General features: G+C 39.5%; 1 protein-coding gene across 3 annotated transcripts in view; it reads left to right on the forward strand.

Annotated features, from left to right (window-relative positions):
• GALNT11 (polypeptide N-acetylgalactosaminyltransferase 11) overlaps positions 1–18,919 on the forward strand; it is a 52,622-nt gene that overhangs the window by 6,895 nt on the left and 26,808 nt on the right. For 2 of the 3 annotated variants that reach the window (XM_059172318.1, XM_059172316.1), the window contains one exon: positions 18,220–18,552. In XM_059172318.1, the coding sequence (XP_059028301.1) occupies positions 18,258–18,552 (295 nt within the window). In that variant the 5' untranslated portion in view covers positions 18,220–18,257. Of the gene's footprint in view, positions 1–16,379; positions 16,426–18,218; positions 18,553–18,919 lie in introns of all 3 variants that reach the window. The other variant, XM_059172317.1, reaches the window with a different exon arrangement.

Below are 18,919 nucleotides of genomic sequence, written 5' to 3' on the forward strand. Positions count from 1 at the left end.
TTCATGTAACAGTAATTGCCAGACATATTATACAGATACCTTATTAATGAAGACCATTCCAGTTTTTTCCTCCCATTCCGGTGACATTGTTGTCATTCATTCACCTACCAGTATGCTATGATCACTCAGTATATTGTGACTTAGTTCCTTTGAACAGTTTCTTTTAGATCAGTTAAGAAAAAGAAAAAGAAGTCTCATTTTTTTTCTTCTGATGTTCTTTATGTAGATCCAGGTTTCTTACTTTTGTCATTTTCATCCTGCTTGAAGAATTTCTTTTAACTTTTCTTGCAGGGTAAGTCTACTGATGACGAATTCCTCAGTTTATGTTCAAGAAGGTATTTTTTAACTTCTGAAGGATATTGTCAGTGGGTATAGAATTCCAAGGCAGGTGGATTTTTTCTTTCATTCTTGAATTTCAGTCCATCTCTTGCTTACATGATTTCTAAGGAAAATCCCACTCTAATTCTTACCTTTTTCCCCTCTGTAGATAAAGTTTTTTTCCTCCCTGTGGCTTCTTTCAGCATTTTTGTTTGTCTTTTGATTATACCGAGGTGAGAGTTTGGGGGGTATTTATTCTGCTTTGGGTTCTCTTACTAGTTTGGGAAATTTCTTGGCCATTGTTACTTAAGATATTTCTTATGCTTTTTTTTTTCTTCTCCTTCTGATATTCTGATACTTTGTAAGTTATACTTTCTGAATTGCCCACAGTTCTTGGATGTACTATTTTCCTCTTTTTCTGTCTTTGCATTTCATTTTAGGAAGTGAACTATATTCAGGCTCACTGCTCTTTTCTTTAGCTTTGTAAAGGCCACTGATGAACCCACGGAAGGCAGTCTTCATTGCTGTTACAGTGTTCTTGATTTTTTAGCCCTGCCTTTGGATTCCATCTTAGAGTTTCCATCTCCCTATTGATGTTTCTCGTGTATTCTTGCATGTTGTTGTTTTTTGTCCACTAGGATTCTTAACATATTAATTATAGATATTATTATTTGTTGAGGGGGGATTGCAGGGAGAGGGAGAGTCTTAAGCAGGCCCCCCGCCCAGCACAGAGCCCAACACAGGCTTGATCTCATGACCCTGAGATCATAACCTGAGCCGAAATCAGGAGTCAGATACTTACCCGACTGAGCCACCCACGCGCCCTTAGGTATTTTAAATTCTTGTTTATGATCCCCAATTCTGTGTCACCGAAGTCTGGTTCTTATGATTGGCTTGTCTCTTCAGACCTTATTTTCTCTTGCTTTTTGGTATGCTTTGTATTTTTAATGTTGTTGAAAACTTGACATGTTGTTTCAGGTAGGAGCTAAAGTAAGTAGATTTTTAGTGTTTGGGTTTATGGTGATCTAGCTGGGGGTTTGGCTGTGTTTAGTGTTTGCTTTAGCTACAGATGCCAGAGGCCTCAAATTCTTCTAGTGTCCTTGTTTTTATCTGCCCTCTGGACTTGGGGATTTTCTGAGTACCCTTCCCCAGAGAGTCTGTGTCTTGCAGCTCTCTCAGCTGTAACCCCTTTATTATATTTGGAGCCTGTTGGTGTGGTGGTCAAGTACGAAGGAGGGTGAGAGTTCTGTGTCTGCAGGTACGATCATCACAAGTGTTTTGCCAGCGGTGCAGCTTTTTCCCCCCTGCACCCTTTTCCCTTCCCTAGCTGCAGAATTCCTGGTCTGTTTCCTGGAAGCTGTGACCTTCTGTTGATCTTTTCTCTTAGGTTTGTCTGGAAGGCTAGCAGGGGCTGGAGTGGGAGGAGTGCCCTTTCCCAACTAGGAGAAAGTTCTAGCAGTGTCTTTTGCCCTGGAGCAAATGCCTTTGCCTTGGAGACCGCTCTAGGGTGTTTTACAGTGATTACTTTTCCCTTCCCCTGTCAGAGTAGAGGGGATCTTTCTGTATCTCCACATTCATGGTGAGGACCTAGTACGGTCCTCGAGGTAAAGCCCGCAGAAGTGTGGGAGCCCCTCCCCCCAATCCTGACTGCTTCCCCAGAGTTTCTCACTCTCACGCCAGGTCACAGAGTCTGCAGCATCAGTTTGTGGCTCCAGCAGCTTCTGCTTCAGGTAAGAAGATATCACGGTGTGTCTCTAGGTTTTGGGTGTCAGTTTGCCCTGTAACCTCAGTTCTCTGATGGTCTAAAAGCATATTGATGTTCAATTTGTCCAGTTTTTTCTTGTAGGGGTGGGAGTGATGACTTGTAAGCTCGTCTCATGTTGGAACTGGAAACTGAAGTTACTCCCATTTTTTTTTAACTTAGGGTTTGTGAGTTACCATCTTCAGTGAACTGTATGCACTGTATGCACAATACCAGGATTGTGGTATTGTATCTAGATTTGATTATGCAGGCAAATTTCACATTTATCACTTGATTAATAATGATTTCAAGCTGTACTGTCTGATAGCTTTTGCTTTCCTTAGAAGAGCTTTTCACTTTAAGTTCTTTTCTTGCAAAACTATAAAAATACCTTGCAACTTTTCAGGATAACTTTTTGCATGCATTATTTTGCATTCTCTAGGCAACAAAAGCTAAATAGGCCCTTTTTAAAATTAAGTTTTCTACTTAAAAGTAAAAAATTAGTACATAATAAGAATTTGTCAAGTGATTTCTTCTCTCTTATTAGTTTGGGTTTCTCCAGAATCCTAAGATTAAAAATTTCAGTTCACCTTGTTTATTTGTGCAGTAATCTCAGGGCACACCAGTAGGGGAATGAAAAAGTAAGAGAGACAGGCGAGGAAGCTAGGAGAGGGTATGGATTTCAGGTCATTTTCCACTGTAGGCCACTGCAGCTTCCACTGGGGAACTTTGAGAACCAGCGTAGAATATAGGTGTCAAGAGTTAGCATCCAGGGCAAGCATATAAGGGAGCTCTGGGGTATTTTAACTAGTCTTTTGTTGAAGGCTGCTTCTAGGAGGGTACATATGCTCATATACTTTTGGGCCTGCACTGCACATGCGCAGATGGGCTCCAGGGGCCAGAGATGCAGATGCTGGCACCTGGAAGTCAGACCTGTGGAGATGGATACTCAAGAGGATGTGCAAATGACAGTGTCTGCTCTGTTGATTTCCCGCAGCTTGATCCAGCAGGATGAGCTGGGGTAGAAACTGGCCATTTGTCCAGTTCGATTAGTAGGTTCGTCAGCTTTCTAAACCTCTCGATCTTGAGGTGGTAGATTGTATTCAGAAATGAGTTTTCTGAAAAATGCTGAAGAGTCTGTCACACGATTTTCTGATATTCTCTTTTTGGTTATACCTAGCCAGTTCACTTTGGAATATAAAAGCAGTAGTTGAGAAAATGACCCTGGCCTTGTGCTTCTGGTAATGGCGGACTGGAGAACCTAGCTGAAATCAGTCCGTGCTGAAAAGTGTCCGAGAATTCACAAGATAGTAAATTAATTACTGGATAGAGGTTTGGGAGATAATAGAAACGCGGAGAGGTGAACACCTTGCTTGGGCTGCTCTTGTACCTGGTATTTGCTGTATTATGGAAAAGGATTTGAAAGGCTGAGCAGTGTATCGACAGATTGACGGGGTAGGGGAACAGAAGTTGGAGTCCAGGATTTGCCGTGGGTGAGAATCCTGCTGAGCTGACCAGGGGTAACGTTGGATTCTTGAAAGGCTGTAGGCTGGAGTACAGGTGGGCGGGGAGTGGATGGGGTCTTCCCTGAAATGAAATTCTTGTGTCATTTAGGGAGTTTAGTATATCTCCAATCTCAGATTGCTGGTGATGGCAGATACCTAGCAGAAGCAAATGAAGATACTCTCCAGAGGAAGATAGAATCTTGGGTTTCAAGTTGTTTCTGAGATGACTTTTCAGATATGTCCATGCAGTCTAATCACTGCAGTCCGGTGCACTGGAAGACAGACTAAACAGGAACCCGTAGAGGCAGTGGGCAGTAGAGGCAGCCCCTTTAGATGGCATTTGGGATGTTTATGGAGCTAAAAGCTGAACTTAAACATCTCAGCAAGGAATCAGAGCAAAGGGACAACCGATTTGAAAAAGACACAGCTAGATACTACATCTAAATACAATAATCAGAATTGAGGATTCATTGGATTAATAACAAATTAGAAAAGTAATCAAATGAAAGATCAGAAGAAGCTTCCTTCAAGTATGAGAGAGGAAGAATCTGGAAAACACTGAAGAGAGGGTAGGAAACACAGAGGATGTAGTAACAAAGTGCAGCGTGTTTGATTGGAATCCTCCAAGGAGAGGAGGGCAGAATCTGAGGAGGAGATGGCGGAGAACTTTGAAAACTGAGGAAAGATACCAGTCCATTGGAATAACAGATCCTAAGGGGGAGTTAAGGTGTTTTTTTAAAAAAGTTTGCCACTTGTAGGTCATAGTGTGGGACTCATTTTCCTTAGAGTGAGTTTGCTTGCTGCCCGCTTGCCCGTTCTCCGTGCTCCCTCTCTCTCGCCTCCCTCCCTCTCTGTCCACTTTTAGCAGTACTTTCGGTATTCTGCTGAGGATAAATGTTTTTCTCACATGAAGAGTTACATGGTCTTTTGTTATATTTATATAGATTATGTTGGGGTTCCAAAGATTTTGGTTAGAAAAAAGATATGACTGCTATTTAGATTGAAATCCATTGAGATAAGAAAATATGAAAGATAAGCTTTCCAGACTTAAAGAAATGGTTCTGTAATGCAGGGATTTCAGGCAGAGTGGACACTTGGGGGATAGAGCCTCTCCCTAGCCCTCCTGGGTCACGGTCACTGGTAGTTCCTACTTTGTCTCCCCAGACGGCTAGTCAGAAAGCCTCTCACAGGTGGAAGGCACACTGACCTCAGGGACGGAAGTGTGCCTTGGGTTCCAGTGAGGTTTTTTGCTTTTGTTTTTTGTTTGTTTGTTTGTTTGTTTGATAACAAGGGGGAAGTAGTATTTATCACAGATCTGGACATAGGGTCATTTTAGGTAACCCCAAGGGCAGGGGCTATCCATATCTTTAATCTTGTGGGAAACATAAATCTATATTTTAAAAAGTTACTGGATGACATCTCTTTTTTTAAAGGATGGCAAGCAGCGTATCACTGGTCTCTTCCCTGCCAGGTGGTATAACAAAATGCCTAAGGACGTAGGTCTGACATCAGATGACTGGGATTCAGATCTCAGTTCCTCCCCTTCCTTCCTAGCTGCATGTCCTTAAAGCAAGTTACTTAATTTCTCTAAAATCAAGAGGAAAAAAGATAAGAAGCCTTGTTTTTTTTCTGTTCTACACTTGGGACTAGTCTTTTCTTTTTTTGTTAGTTTTGATTTGCATACCTCACTTGTGTAGGTAAACCACTTGGTCAGCACTGCCCAGTCCTGGAGACCCCGGACACGCCTGGCCCAGTAACACACTCAGTAGCCCTGGTTTAAGGGGAGTCAGCTTTGCTCATACCCCCTTGGTCCTGGGACAGAGGCGTCTGTAGAAGGCCATGTGGATCATGCTTGTTGGATGTTTGTTGATATTGGGTGTGTTTAAAGCCATTTAGTTCCTTAATTATTTGGATATCTTAGAACACTTATTTCTAGTAACCATACTTTTTTCTGTTCACTTATTTGCTCATTTGATGTACTTTGGGTTTAATTCTCCTTTTAATGGGTAGAAAGGGAACAAGAAATAATGGTTTTCATGATTCTGGGGGCTATAAGTGGTTACTCTGTATTCATTCTATACATCCCTTCAGAGTTGAAGTCTGGAGCCTGATCAAACTTTCGACCTTGCCCAGTTTCTGAATTTAGGTGGGGGACACACCCTGCCGGTCTTTTGTTTCCTCCCTGGCAGATACACCCGTTTATCTGCCTGGTTTCTGACTGCATTTGATTTTATGACCCCTGCATTTACGGGATGTCAACTCTTCGCTGGGACTGAGAAAAAGCTGTTGTAAGGGCGTTCCCTGTGTGTGCCTGTTGATCTTGATCAGATTCATTGGGTCAGAAATGGATTCATGAAAATAAAAGAGATCATAATGAATTATAGCTAGTAGAATATATAGTTAGAAAGATCTTTAATATAAGATTCCTTGAAGTATATGGGTGTTGTGCAAACCCCTCACAAAGCTATGGTCACTTTCTCCTTTAGTCTTCCCCAGGCCTTGACCAGGGAGAGTTGTAGCTTTCTGCTGCTTTCTACTTGATCAGGGAGGATATTAACGCCTAATGGTCAGCCTCCACCAGTCTGTTTTCACTGACCAAGCAGGTGTCCCAAGATTGGTTTATGTGCTAACTCCTAGCTGTCCTTTTAGTTCCTTGTCTTGTTGCTTTCTCCCATCAACATCACCATGTGGTTTTTCTCTGCATTTGAGGTATAGTATATACCACCACATGTGTTATGTTCTCTCTGATTGTTATAGAGAGAATATTAGTTAATGTCTGAGGGATGTCAGAGGATTATTCCCAGGAAATCACATGATATCTGGGATTTGCTCTGAACCTTTCCTAATTCAGTAATCTCCTTACTTGTAGTTAGGAAATATATTGGTTACAGTGTTTTCTTTTAGTCTTTCAGGTAGATAAAGAATGAGAAAAAACCATTTTTGTGTGTGTGTTGTCATCACCTGGTAATCTCACAGGGGTCAGTGGGAAGGGCATTGCTGTTAATCAGCATTTGTACTCATATGACTGTAGCTCACTTAAAATATGAATGTGTCCCTTTTATGGAAAAAGCTAATAGATGTTTGCTGTTTGACAACTTGGAATGTAGTGGAGACCAGGGAGAAAATAGCCAGAAACTACTGAAAGGTACATGCTTATCAGGTAGGGATAGACATTTGAGGGGCACCTGGGTGGCTCAGTCACTTGAGCGTCCGAGTTTGGCTGAAGTTATGATTTTAGGGTCCTGAGTTGCACTGAGTCAGGAGCTAAGCTTAGCAGGGGGTCTGCTTGTGCTTCTGCCCCTCCCCTTGCTTGTGCAGGTGCGCATGCTTTCTCAAATGAAATCTTGAAAAAGGAGAGACATTTTAGGTTTTATTAAACATTATGACAATTTTGTGTTGAAGGAAAATGAAAGCTGTACTGTGTGTGAGTTAGGTAGTATGGTCTCATTACTCTTGTAGTACCAGAAGTTGGATGTTGGGCATACAAATTCAGACTAGTTAGTGATTTGTGGAGGAAAAAGTTTTTCAGATTGTGCTTTTAGAATACTTGTTCAGTGTTCACATTTCATTTTCAAGTTTTTGACAAATTAGTGGAATTAAAATAGCCTTTCTTTTAATATGCTAAAATCCCCTTTGCGTCTGAGGTTAAAAGGAAAGGCTATATTTCATTCAAAGCCTTAGAGTATTTAATCCTTTCCAAAGTTCTTCTTACATTTTTAAGTCAGGTTAAGAAATTTTTTACCTTGGAACACCTGGATGGCTCATTCAGTTAAACGACTGCCTTTGGCTTAGGTCCTGATTTCAGAGTCACGAGATGGTGCCCTGCGTCAGGCTCTGCTTTTTAGGGTAGTCTGCTTGAGATCCCCCCCCCCCGCCCCATCCTTGCCTCTCCTTCCACTTGCGTGCGTGTGCTCTCAAATGAATAAATAAAAATGAAACAAAATAAAAACAAAACTCCAGCATCATTATCAATTACAGCAAAGGGTGTTTCTCAACAGCACAGTTGTCTGAGCTAAGAAAACCCATTTTGAGATGCTTTCCGTAGTCGTCATTAACTTACATTAACATGGAACACACCAGCTGCTAAATTCTGTTCCATAAAGTAATTAAATTATGTAAAGTTCACAAAGACAATGCCTGTTACACAGTGCACAGTGTCACTCTACGGATGATACTTCAAACCCTTCCATTTATCTTCCAGTCATAGCATATTTAATGTACTAAATAATACAACATTTTTCTTCTGAAAATCATTAAATAATCCTCAAGAAAAGGCTAACGGGGAATACAGCAGAGGTCTGTATGTTAGCCACCATGCAGGGTAGTGGGGATTAATATTTTTTAAGTCAGGCACCCTGACAGAGTTTAAACTGAGTGAGATCTCTTGAGATTTTGGACCTTTGTCCTGTACAGTTTGCCAGAAAATATTTTTGGTATAACAGCAGTAGATGCTAACAGTAGCAGTGATCAGTCAGTTTTTGAGTGGACTAAAAAAGCATGTATGTGCTTAAATTGTTACTTGCATCTTTTGTATACATATCTTTCTAGTTTCCTAAATTGCGTAATAGTGCAGCTGCTTTTCACCTATGAATATGAAGTTGGCCTTTCCGTCCTGCCTCTCCATACTGTTTCCTCCCTCTCCTAATGGGTTTCAACTTTTTTTTTTAATGGTTTATGGAAGAATGTTAGACACCAGCTCAGTATTCTGCTTTGTCCTTCCTTTGCTTTATCCATCCTTTGTTTTATATTATAAGAAGTTATTTATATGAATATAGATTTATTTTTATGTAGCATTCTGTATACACTCTTCCCCATTGTACTTTTTTTCACCTGGCAGTATATGTAGTGATAAAACCAAAGTTAACATGTAGAGACATTTCTCTTTCCTTTTTACAACTGCATATTTATTGTATGGATGTTTCTTAATTTGTTCAGCCGGTCTTTATCAGTGGACAGTTGGATTGGTTCCAGCCTCTTGCTTATTACAGATAGTCCTGTAGTGAATAGCCTTGTGCATACATTGTTTTGTACTTTTTCCCTGGGTGGTATAGATTCCTAGGAGTCATACTGCTAGGTCAAAGGATAAATGCGTATATAATTTTAGTAGTTGTTGCCAAATTGCCTAGCGTAGGTAATATACCACATATGAGAGTTTTTCCACAGCCTCACTATCAGACTATGTCATCAAGCTTTTGGATTTTTATAAATCCAACAGGTGGGAAATTGTATTTCTGTGAGGACTTATTTTGCTTATTTTCCCTTATTATGAGCAAGGTTCAGCACTGTTCTCACAGGGTTAAGAACCAGTTGTATTTCTGTTTCTGTGAATGGTCTCGAAGGGGTGTTGGTTCTTTTCATTGTGGCTGACAAAACTGAAGGGTGGTCCCCAGTGATTTCCTACCGCCTTCTGCCCTCACTTTATGTAATTCTCTCCCCATGAGTGGGAGTGGGGCCTAGGCCTTGCTTTTAACCAACAGCATATGGCAAAGATGAGAGAATGTCAATTTCTTGATTAGCTTAGGTTATATAGCAAAAATAAGAGGATTTCACTCTTGTGATTATATTATAGAAGACTCCCATCTTGGGGGACCTGGCTGGCTCAGCTGGTTGACCGTTGCCAACTCGACTTCACCTCAGGTCATGATCTCAGGGTTGTGGGATTGAACCCTGTGTTGGGCTCCAGGCTCAGTGCAAAGTCTGCTTGAGATTCTCTCCTTCCTCTGCCTTCCCACTCACACACGTTCTCACTAAATAAATACATACGTATCTTAAAGAAAATAGGGAAGGGGCACCTGGGTGGCTCAGTGGGTTAAGCCATTGCCTTCGGCTCAGGTCATGATCTCAGGGTGCTGGGATCGAGTCCCACATTGGGCTCTCTGCTCAGCAGGGAGCCTGCTTCCCCCCCCCCCTCTCTCTGACTGCCTCTCTGCCTACTTGTGATCTCTCTCTGTCAAATAAAATTAAAAAAAAAAAAAAGAAGAAGAAAGGGAAGAAGATGACTCAGTTTTCAGCAGACTGGAGGAGACTCCTCATTGTCAGCCTGATGAAGTTAGGGATTGTGGTGATGTCCACATAGTGAGGAGCTGCCGATAACTACTAGGGTCTGGGAGTAGCCTCCAGCTAACAGGACCCCTTTGTCATAGAGCTACAAGGGGAGGAATTCTTCCAACAACTTGATGAGTTTGGGAGCAGTTCTGAAATCAGGCCTCCAGGTGAGAATGAAGTTTGGCTGACAATTAGCTTGAAGACTTGCCTGACCCTGAGCAGAGGATCCAGTTAAGCTGTGCTCAGACGCTTGCTGCTTAGAAATTATGAGATGATAAATGTGTGTTGTTTTTTTTGGTAATTTGTTATATACCAATAGATATCTAATACTGAGATAATGCCTTTTTGTTAAAGTTGCACATATTTTTTTTTTCTTTCTCATTTGCCTTTTATTTTCTTTCAGTGTCTTTTGCTACCCCCCATATTTTTGTTCTCGTATAATCTAGTTTATCTGTCTTTTCCAGGATTGTTTCTGGATTTTCAGTTATAGCTAGAAAATTTTTGCCTACTTCCAGATGATAGAGGAATTTATTTTTGTTTTCTTCTGTTACTTGTATGGTTTCACCTTCTGTATTTTTTTAGATTTTTTAAATTTTAATTCTGGTGTAGTTAACATATAGTTTTACGTTAGTTTTAGGTGTACAGTATGGTGATTCAGCAGTTCTGTACATTATTCACTGCTCATCAGGATCAGTGCACTTCCTAATTCCCATCACCTGTTTCACCCATCCTCCACCCACCACCCCTCTGGCAGTGATTGCAGTGTTCTCTATTGTTAAGAGTCTGTTTTTTCAAGGAATCAGTTCCATTTACAATTGCACCAAAAACCGTAAGATACCTAGGAATAAACCTAACCAAAGAGGTAAAGGATGTGTGTTCTGAAAACTATAGAACATGTGTGAAAGTAATTGAGGAAGAAAGACATAAAGAAATGGAAAAACATTCCATGCTCACAGACTGGTCAAGAACAACTATTGTTAAAATGTCTGTGCTATCCAAAGCAGTCTACACATCCAGTGCAATCCCTGTCAGTGTACCAAAGCATTTTTTCACAGAGCTGGAACAAACAGCCCTAAAATTTGTATGTAAACAAAGAAGACCCTGAAGAGCTAAAGGAATGTCGAAAAAGAAAATCAAAGCTGGTGGCATCACAATTCTGCACTTCAGTCTAGATTTCAAAGCAGTAATCATTAAGACAGTATGGTATTGGCACAAAAACAGACACATGAATCAGTGGAAAAGAACAGAGATCCCAGAAATGGACCCTCAACTCTATGGTCGACTAATCTTCGACAAAGCAGGAAAGAATATCCAATGGAAAAAAGATGGTCTATTCAGCAAGCGGTGCTGGGAAAATTGAACATCTACATGCAGAAGAGTGAAACTGGATCACTGTCTTAAGCCATATATAAAAATAAAATGGATTGAAGACCTAAATGTGAGGCAGGAATCCATCAAAATTCCAGAGAACACAGGCAGCAACCCCTTGCACCTTGGCCTCAGCAACTTCTTGCTAGACACGTCTCCAAAGACCAGAGAAACAAAAGCAAGAATAAACTCTTTGGACTCCAAGATAAAAAGCTCTTGCACAGCAAAGACAAAACTAAAAACAACGTAGAAGTAGAAGAAGATATTTGCAAATGCATTATCAGATAAAGGGCTAGTATCCAAAATCTATAAAGAACTTACCAAACTTAACACCCAGAAAACAAATAATCCAGTCAAGAAATGGGCAGAAGACACGAACAGACATTCTCCAAAGAAGACATCCAGATGGCCAACAGACACATGAAAAAGTACTCAGCATCACTCAGCATCAAGGAAATACAAATCAAAACCACAATGAGAAACCATCCACACCAGTCAGAATGGCTAAAATTAACAACTCAGGAAACAACAGATGGTGGCGAGGATGTGGAGAAAGAGGAACCCTCTTACACTGTTGGTGGGAATGCAAACTGGTGCTGCCACTCTGTAAAACAGTAAGACAGTACCTCAGAAAGTTAAAAATAGAACTACCGTATGATCCAGCAAGTATACTATTAGGTGTTTATGCAAAGGATACAAATGTGATTCAAAGGGGCACATGCACTCCAGTGTTTGTAGCAGCAGTGTCCACAGTAGCCAAACTATGGAAAGAGCCAGATGTCCATCCACAGATGAATGGATAAAGAAGAGTGGTGTATAGAGAAAATGTACTATTATTAAGCCATCAAAAAGAATGAACTTCTGCCATTTGTTGTTGTTTTTTAAAAGATTTTATTTATTTATTTGACAGATCACAAGTAGGCAGAGAGGCAGGCAGAGAGAGGAAGGGAAGCAGGCTCCCTGCTGAGCAGAGAACCTGATTTGGGGCTCGATCCCAGGACCCTGAGATCATGACCTGAGCTGAAGGCAGAGGCTTTAACCCACTGAGCCACCCAGACGCCCCATAACTCCTGCCATTTGTGATGATGTGGTGGAACTAAAGGATGTTATGCTAAGCGAAATAAGTCAGAGACAAACACCATGTGATTTCGCTCATGCGGAATTTTAAGAAAGAAAGCAGATGAACATAGGGGAAGGGAAGGGAAAAATAAAATAAGATGAAATCAGAAGGGGGACAAATCATAACTAAAGGAAACAAACTGAGGGTTGCTGTGGAGGGGATTGGGGGTAGTTGGGTGCTGGGCATTAAAGAGGGCACTTGAAGTAATGAGCACTGGGTGTTACATGCAACTGACTGATGAATCACTAAATTCTGCCTCTGAAACTAGTAGTACAGTACATGTTAATTAAATTGAATTTAGATTAAAAATATTTTTAGGGGCACCTGGGTGGTTCAGTGAGTTAAAGCCTCTGCCTTCAGCTTGGGTCATGATCCCAGGGTCCTGGGATCAAGCCCCACATTGGGCTCTCTGTTCAGTAGGGAGCCTGCTTCCCTTGCTCTCTTTCTCTCTACCTGCCTCTCTGCCTGCTTGTGTTCTCTGTCAAATAAATTTAAAAAAAAAAAAAATATATATATATAATATAAATATAAAATATATAATAAAATAGTAAATAATAATAACAATAAAATAATAAATAATAAAACATAAAATAATATAAAATAGAAAATTTAAAAAATTTTTAAAAGAGTCTTTTTTGTGGTTTCTTTCCCCTCCCCCCCCTTTTTTCCCTTTGCCCATTTGTGAAATCATAAGGTGAAATCATATGGTATTTGCCTTTCTCTGACTGACTTACTTCATTTAGCATTATATACTGTAGCTCCATCCGTGTTGTTTCAAATGGTGGAATGTCATCTTATGGCTGAATAATACTCCATTGTATATATACCACATTTTTTAATCCATTTATCTCTTGACGGCAACTTGGGTTGCTTCCATAATTTAGCTATTATAAATAATGCTACAGTAAACATGGGGTGCATGTATCCCTTTGATTTTGTATTTTTGTGGGGGGGGGGGTAAATGCCCAGTAGTGGGATTACCAAATTATAGGGTAGTCATGTTTGAGGAACCTCCATACTGTTTTCCATAGTGGATGCACCAGTTTGCATTCCCACCATCAGTGCACGAAGGTTCCTTTTCCTCTACATCCTTGCCTGTCTTCTCCAAAACCGTTCTTCTTATTTCTTGGGTTTTTTATTTTAGCCCTTCTGACAGGTGTGAGGGGGTATCTCACTGATGATGCATGATGTGGAGCATCTTTTTCATGTATCAAGTGGCCACCTGGATGTCTTTGGAGAAATGTCTGTTCCTGTCTTCTGCCCATTTTTAAATTGGATTATTTGGGGGTTTTTTGGATGTTGAGTTGTATCAGTTCTTTATATACTTTAAATACTAACCTTTTATTGGATATGTCATTTGCCTAATAGCTCTTCCCATTCTGAAGGTCATCTTTTAGTTTTGTTGACTGTCTCCTTCACTGTGCAGAATCTTTTTATTTCGATGTGGCCCCAATAGTTAAATTTTTCATCCATATTTAAATATCAAATTCATATCAGTGTGTCTTGGTGAATGGTGAGAGGGGTGGACCCCAGTGTATCCTTTAACATGTGTCTAAACAGTGGTCCCAAGACCAGTTAGCAAAAAGTCATTCATTTCTTCACTGGCATGTGATGTTACCTATAACCATTTACACTAAATTTCTAAACGTAATTGGGTCTATTTCTTGGTTTCTCATCCTGCCCCATTGGTTTTTAGTCTGTGGATGTGTCATGCTCTGCTGTTAGGTAGAAACACCCTGGAGTTTATAATCCAGTAGGGCTCACCCCGCTTCTACTTGTTTTTCAGGGTTTGCCTGCCTGTTCCCTGCTTGTTCATTCTTTCCCAGATCAACTTGTTTAGCTCCAGAAAAAAGATCTGCTGGTATTTTTGATACAATTATGTAACATATATAAGTTATCTTAAGGAGAGCTGACTTTTATGATTTGGGGTTTCTCTCAAGAGTGAAGTACATCTTTCCATGTGATCAAGTCTTTTGGGGCTTTCAGGAGTGTCTTATGTTTTTTCTCATACATGTTTAAAGACGTTGCTTGTTAAGTTTATGAGTAGTATTTATTCTTAAGATTTTTTTATATTCATAAAAAAAGGATTTTTTTATATTCATAAAAAAAGGATTTTTTTATATTCATAAGATTGGTATTCATAAATTAGATGTGTGTTTTGGGAGGTTCAATTTTTGTCAGATTTTGAGATAAGTGTCCTACTCGTTTTATAAAACAGATTTGGAAGATTTATTATGTATTCTTTTTAGTGGTTTAGGGAGCATTAGGATCAATAGGTCTTTAAAGGACTAGTAGACGTCCCCTGTGAAGCTCTCCTCTGTGTGGTGGTTTGTTTTTGTTGTTTTGAGAAACTCTTATGATATTACTACTTCTGTGACGATTGGTCTGTTTGCATTTCTGTTTGGACTGGGGTTAATTTGAGTAAGGTGTATTTTCCTTAGAAGTTATTTTCCTAGGTTTTCAAATTGATATGCATGGAATTATATGAAGCTATCTTTTGATTTATAAAATTTGCAGTGATTTCAAATTTATCATTAAGAAATCTTAGACTGAGAGTGGAAGAATTGGGACTTTTGCTGGCATACTGAATATTTTGCTTAATAATGACAATGTCTAATGAAACTATTTAAACTGGTTAGCTGTCTTCTGTCCTTCACCTCCTCCTCCTGACCACGGACACTTATTTCCCAGGCTGTGCTCATCTCACATATCATACTCTTCTCTAAGATTTTCACATTTCACAGAATCAAGGTCCTATAACCTCTTCTGGAACAAAAATACACTTTGTGTATTTTTTAAATACACAAACAAGTACTTGTTAATTTTTAATACTGGATGCTGTGTTTGGTAAACATAATGGGTTTGAAAAGACAGAAATGACCCATCTTCTTGGGGTGTGTGGGGTTGCTTATGGTATGTGTAGTAATATTTACACAATAGGTACATTGTTTATTGGGGAATCTCCAGTTTGTGCATCTGGAAAGGATTCCTCTGTCATTAACTGTACCTCTCCAAAATGTTGAGTTGGCATCTTGTTTTCCAGCCACCACATCAGTCTTTCCTTGTTACTCTTTCTGTAGTATAACTCCAGCAATTACTCAGCCACACAGGACCTCAGGTCCATTGGCCCTGCACAGGTTTTTCATTTTGCCTCATTCTTCCACGTCCTCCCATTTCTCCTTGCCTGGCTCACAGCTGTGGTCTGTCATTCTGATCAGCACATTGCATGTGCTTCTCCTCAGACTGCTGCTTCTTTACCTCCCTGGTGAAACTCTGACCCTCTGCTTACAAGGCACCTGTCCCTCAGCAGCTACCAGACCATGACTGCCTGGTTTCATTGGAAATTCCTATACACAGCTGGTTAGCCTTTTATTCATTTAACTTTTGAAAAATCTATTACGTTGACATCTAACTGCTGAAGTTTTGGCTTTATTAACTGCTTAAGTTTATGATTGAAAGAATTTGTTCACTAGTTGTTTTGTATTAACTAACCTTAAATGTTTGCTTTGACCCTCCTTTTTAAAGGCTTTCAGCCTTGGATATTGAAGCCATGGATAATTTCCTATAGAAGGAATAGCAAACAGCACAAAACAGAAAAACTTTATTGTTCTTTGTTAGTATTGATTCGATTAAAATTTTGTCTTTTGGTTTTTGTTTGCATGTCTTCTTAAGTAGTTAAGAACCTGTTATTTTATTAAATGACAGGTATCTAATTGCTTTGTATTTTATTCATGTTTGTTAATAACTTCTTGACCTGTCTACAACTGATAGTGTCTTTGTTTCTGAAGACTCTTATGGTTAATTATATAAAACAAATGATCTGATTTTATAAATTCCTCTCATTTTTATAGGTTCCTTAATTTAGTATAAGGATGGACTATGTAAAAAATGTTCTCTAAAGAATTGTCACGCAGTGGGTTAAGCCGCTGCCTTTGGCTCGGGTCATGCTCTCAGGATCCTGGGATCGAGTCCCGCATCGGGCTCTCTGCTCAGCAGGGAGCCTGCTTCCCTCTCTCTCTCTCTGCCTGCCTCTCTGTCTACTTGTGATTTCTCTCTGTCAAATAAATTAAAAAAAAAAAAAGAATTGTCATAATATAGCTTGAAAATATTTACCTGATAGAATGGTTGAGAGTTAATACATTTTACAGTTCAGGAAGCAAGGACTCTTGATGTTTGGGCTATTGTGCTTAGGATTGGGAGGGGTATTCTGAGAATAATCTGGACAGAGTTGGCCAAATCCTATGGGTGAGGTCTTGAAAAAACTTTTTCATTTCGCCCATAGGTCCTGTCAGCCAAGAGGGAACCTAGGAGCATGCAGTGGACAAAATGGAAAGTAGTCTCCTGTTTTATCACAAAGACCTTTATTTAACTTGTGAAACTGGACAATGAGAGCCTATTGTTTTTTGTACCTTTTCAAATAATAACTATGACTGTTACTCTGCCTAGTTTCATATTGTTGAAATAAGGTAGTCATGATATTTTTTGTATAGCATAAGGTACTGCTTGGCTTGAATGTGACCGCAATACATTCACTTATAAATACCCAGCATTTTCAAACATTGAAAACTGTACTGCAGTAATTGAGTCATTAATTTCCACAAATATTTATTAAACATACCAGGCATTGTTGTAAGCTGGGGGGATGCTACAGGGAAATGAACAGACAAAAGCTCTTGCTAATGAAGCTTACATTCTAGCAAGGCAGAGGGGATGGACAAGAAATAGTAATGATGTAGTATTTAGGAAGGTGGAAGTTGCAGAGTAGGGAGAATCAGAAGTGCTAGTGTTCTGTGCTTGAGTTGCAGTTTTAAATTACCTTAGTGTAGAAACTTACTGAGAAGGTGTATTTGAGCAAAGATTCAACAGAGATGAAGTTAGCTGGGATGAAAAGTATTCCAGGCATAGGGAGGGACTGATGCGTAATCCCTCAGTGGGAGTATGATTGACACATTTGGTGAACCCTAAGGAGACCTGTGTCTAGAATGAAATGAATGAGGAGGGAAGTAATAGAAAATATAGTAAGAGAGGTAATTCCAGATTAGATAGGGACATGTGGGTCACTGTAAGGAACAGGTGGTTATGTATACCATTCATATTACATATTAAGTTTAGACCTAATGAGAAGGAGGGAAATATTAACGTTGAATTTGTGTTGTGCTCTTTCATTCTGTAGGTATCATTCAAAGCTTTTCTGTGCCATTCATTGTGCTGAGTGAGGGAATACAGTGAACAAATGAAATTAAAGCTAGCCACAGTGTTTGTGGAGGTTCTCTTGATCCAGTGCAAATCACTGTGTTTTGTGTGTTAATCATTGTACTTGATATTTTACATGTCTTATATAATTCTGAGTATTTCATTTAATTCCAAGTATCCAGCAAGATAGATAGTATTATTAACTTGGAATACAGTTGATGAAAGTGAGGCTAAGGAAATCTGGTAATTTGTCTCAAGTTACATAGCCATTATGTGACAGAATGGGATTAGTACTTAATCTTGTATTTTCATTGTACCATTGGCTCCCAAATCTGACTGTGCATCAGAGTTCACTAGGAAGCTTATTATCAAAGCTATAGATTCCTTCACCTTACCTCTACTGTCGTTTATAAATTTGAACTATAACTGTTGAATCTAGAGTAGGCATTAGGGCAGGTTTAATTTTTGATTGGAAAGTAGGACAGTTTTCTTCAGGCTGCTTATTTTTAATAACAGATTTTAAGATCTTTGGGTTGAAAGAGTCTTAGAATTTTATAGTGGAAGTCTGGACTTTAGATAGACTGCCATGATACATAAGGTAATTGTATTCCTCATGAAAAGCCGGAATCTGAAAGAAATTACCACACTGTAAGCAATCTAGACTAAAGGTAAAATATCCATTAACACAGATGAGGAAGTCAGCTGTTTTGCTGCCTATGATTTTAATTGTTGAATCCTTTTTTTTTTTTTTTAATTCAGTGCTATCCACCTATCTTCTTTTATTTGAGTCTTAGTTAACACTGTGCTTTGGGGTCCTAAGTAAATAGTTGAGAAGTTCTGCTCGGTTGTTTGGAAAACAGTGATTGTGAACTTGGTGGATGATTTACAAGTGTCCTGAAGGGTCTAACCTAGCTGTCCTTCTTTTTCAGGAGATTGAAGATGGCCCTTCAGCTATGCTAGGTCTATAATGGGAAGTGTCACAGTTCGATATTTCTGTTATGGATGCCTTTTTACATCTGCGACCTGGACGGTTTTGCTTTTTATTTATTTTAACTTCAGTGAAGTGACTCAGCCACTTAAGAATGTGCCCATCAAGGGGTCCGGGCCCCATGGACCATTTCCCAAAAAATTCTATCCCCGTTTCACTCGAGGCCCAAGTCGAGTGTTAGAGTCACAGTTCAAAGTAAACAAAATTGATGATACGGTAGATAATCACGTTGAAGATCCAGAAAAAGGCAACATGAAATTCTCTTCCGAGTTGGGTAAGTGTTTGGAAGTTTAAATTTAGTTATTCTTTAAATCACATGTTGCTCAGGGGATTAGAAATGGGTCGTTTTCCCCTCTACTTTGTTAATGAATTAGTTGAGGTTCTAGGATTTTGCAGATTCAGTGGGGAGTTATATTCTAATTTAGCCATTTCTGACTTCAGTATTTTATGAGGACTTGGGAGAAAGTAAAAAGGTCCAGAATAGGAAGGAAGGGAGGAGGGAAGGAAATGGAACTTACAGGGGAAGATTTTAGTTGTTAGCATTATTTAATAATAGAAAGAGATGGTAGAAAGGTAACTTGATTATATATAACATATTTTGAAAGGCAGAGTTCATTAAAACAGAACATACATTGTTACGT

The sequence above is a fragment of the Mustela lutreola genome, chromosome 4, assembly GCF_030435805.1.
Source record: "Mustela lutreola isolate mMusLut2 chromosome 4, mMusLut2.pri, whole genome shotgun sequence".
Lineage (NCBI taxonomy): Eukaryota > Metazoa > Chordata > Mammalia > Carnivora > Mustelidae > Mustela > Mustela lutreola.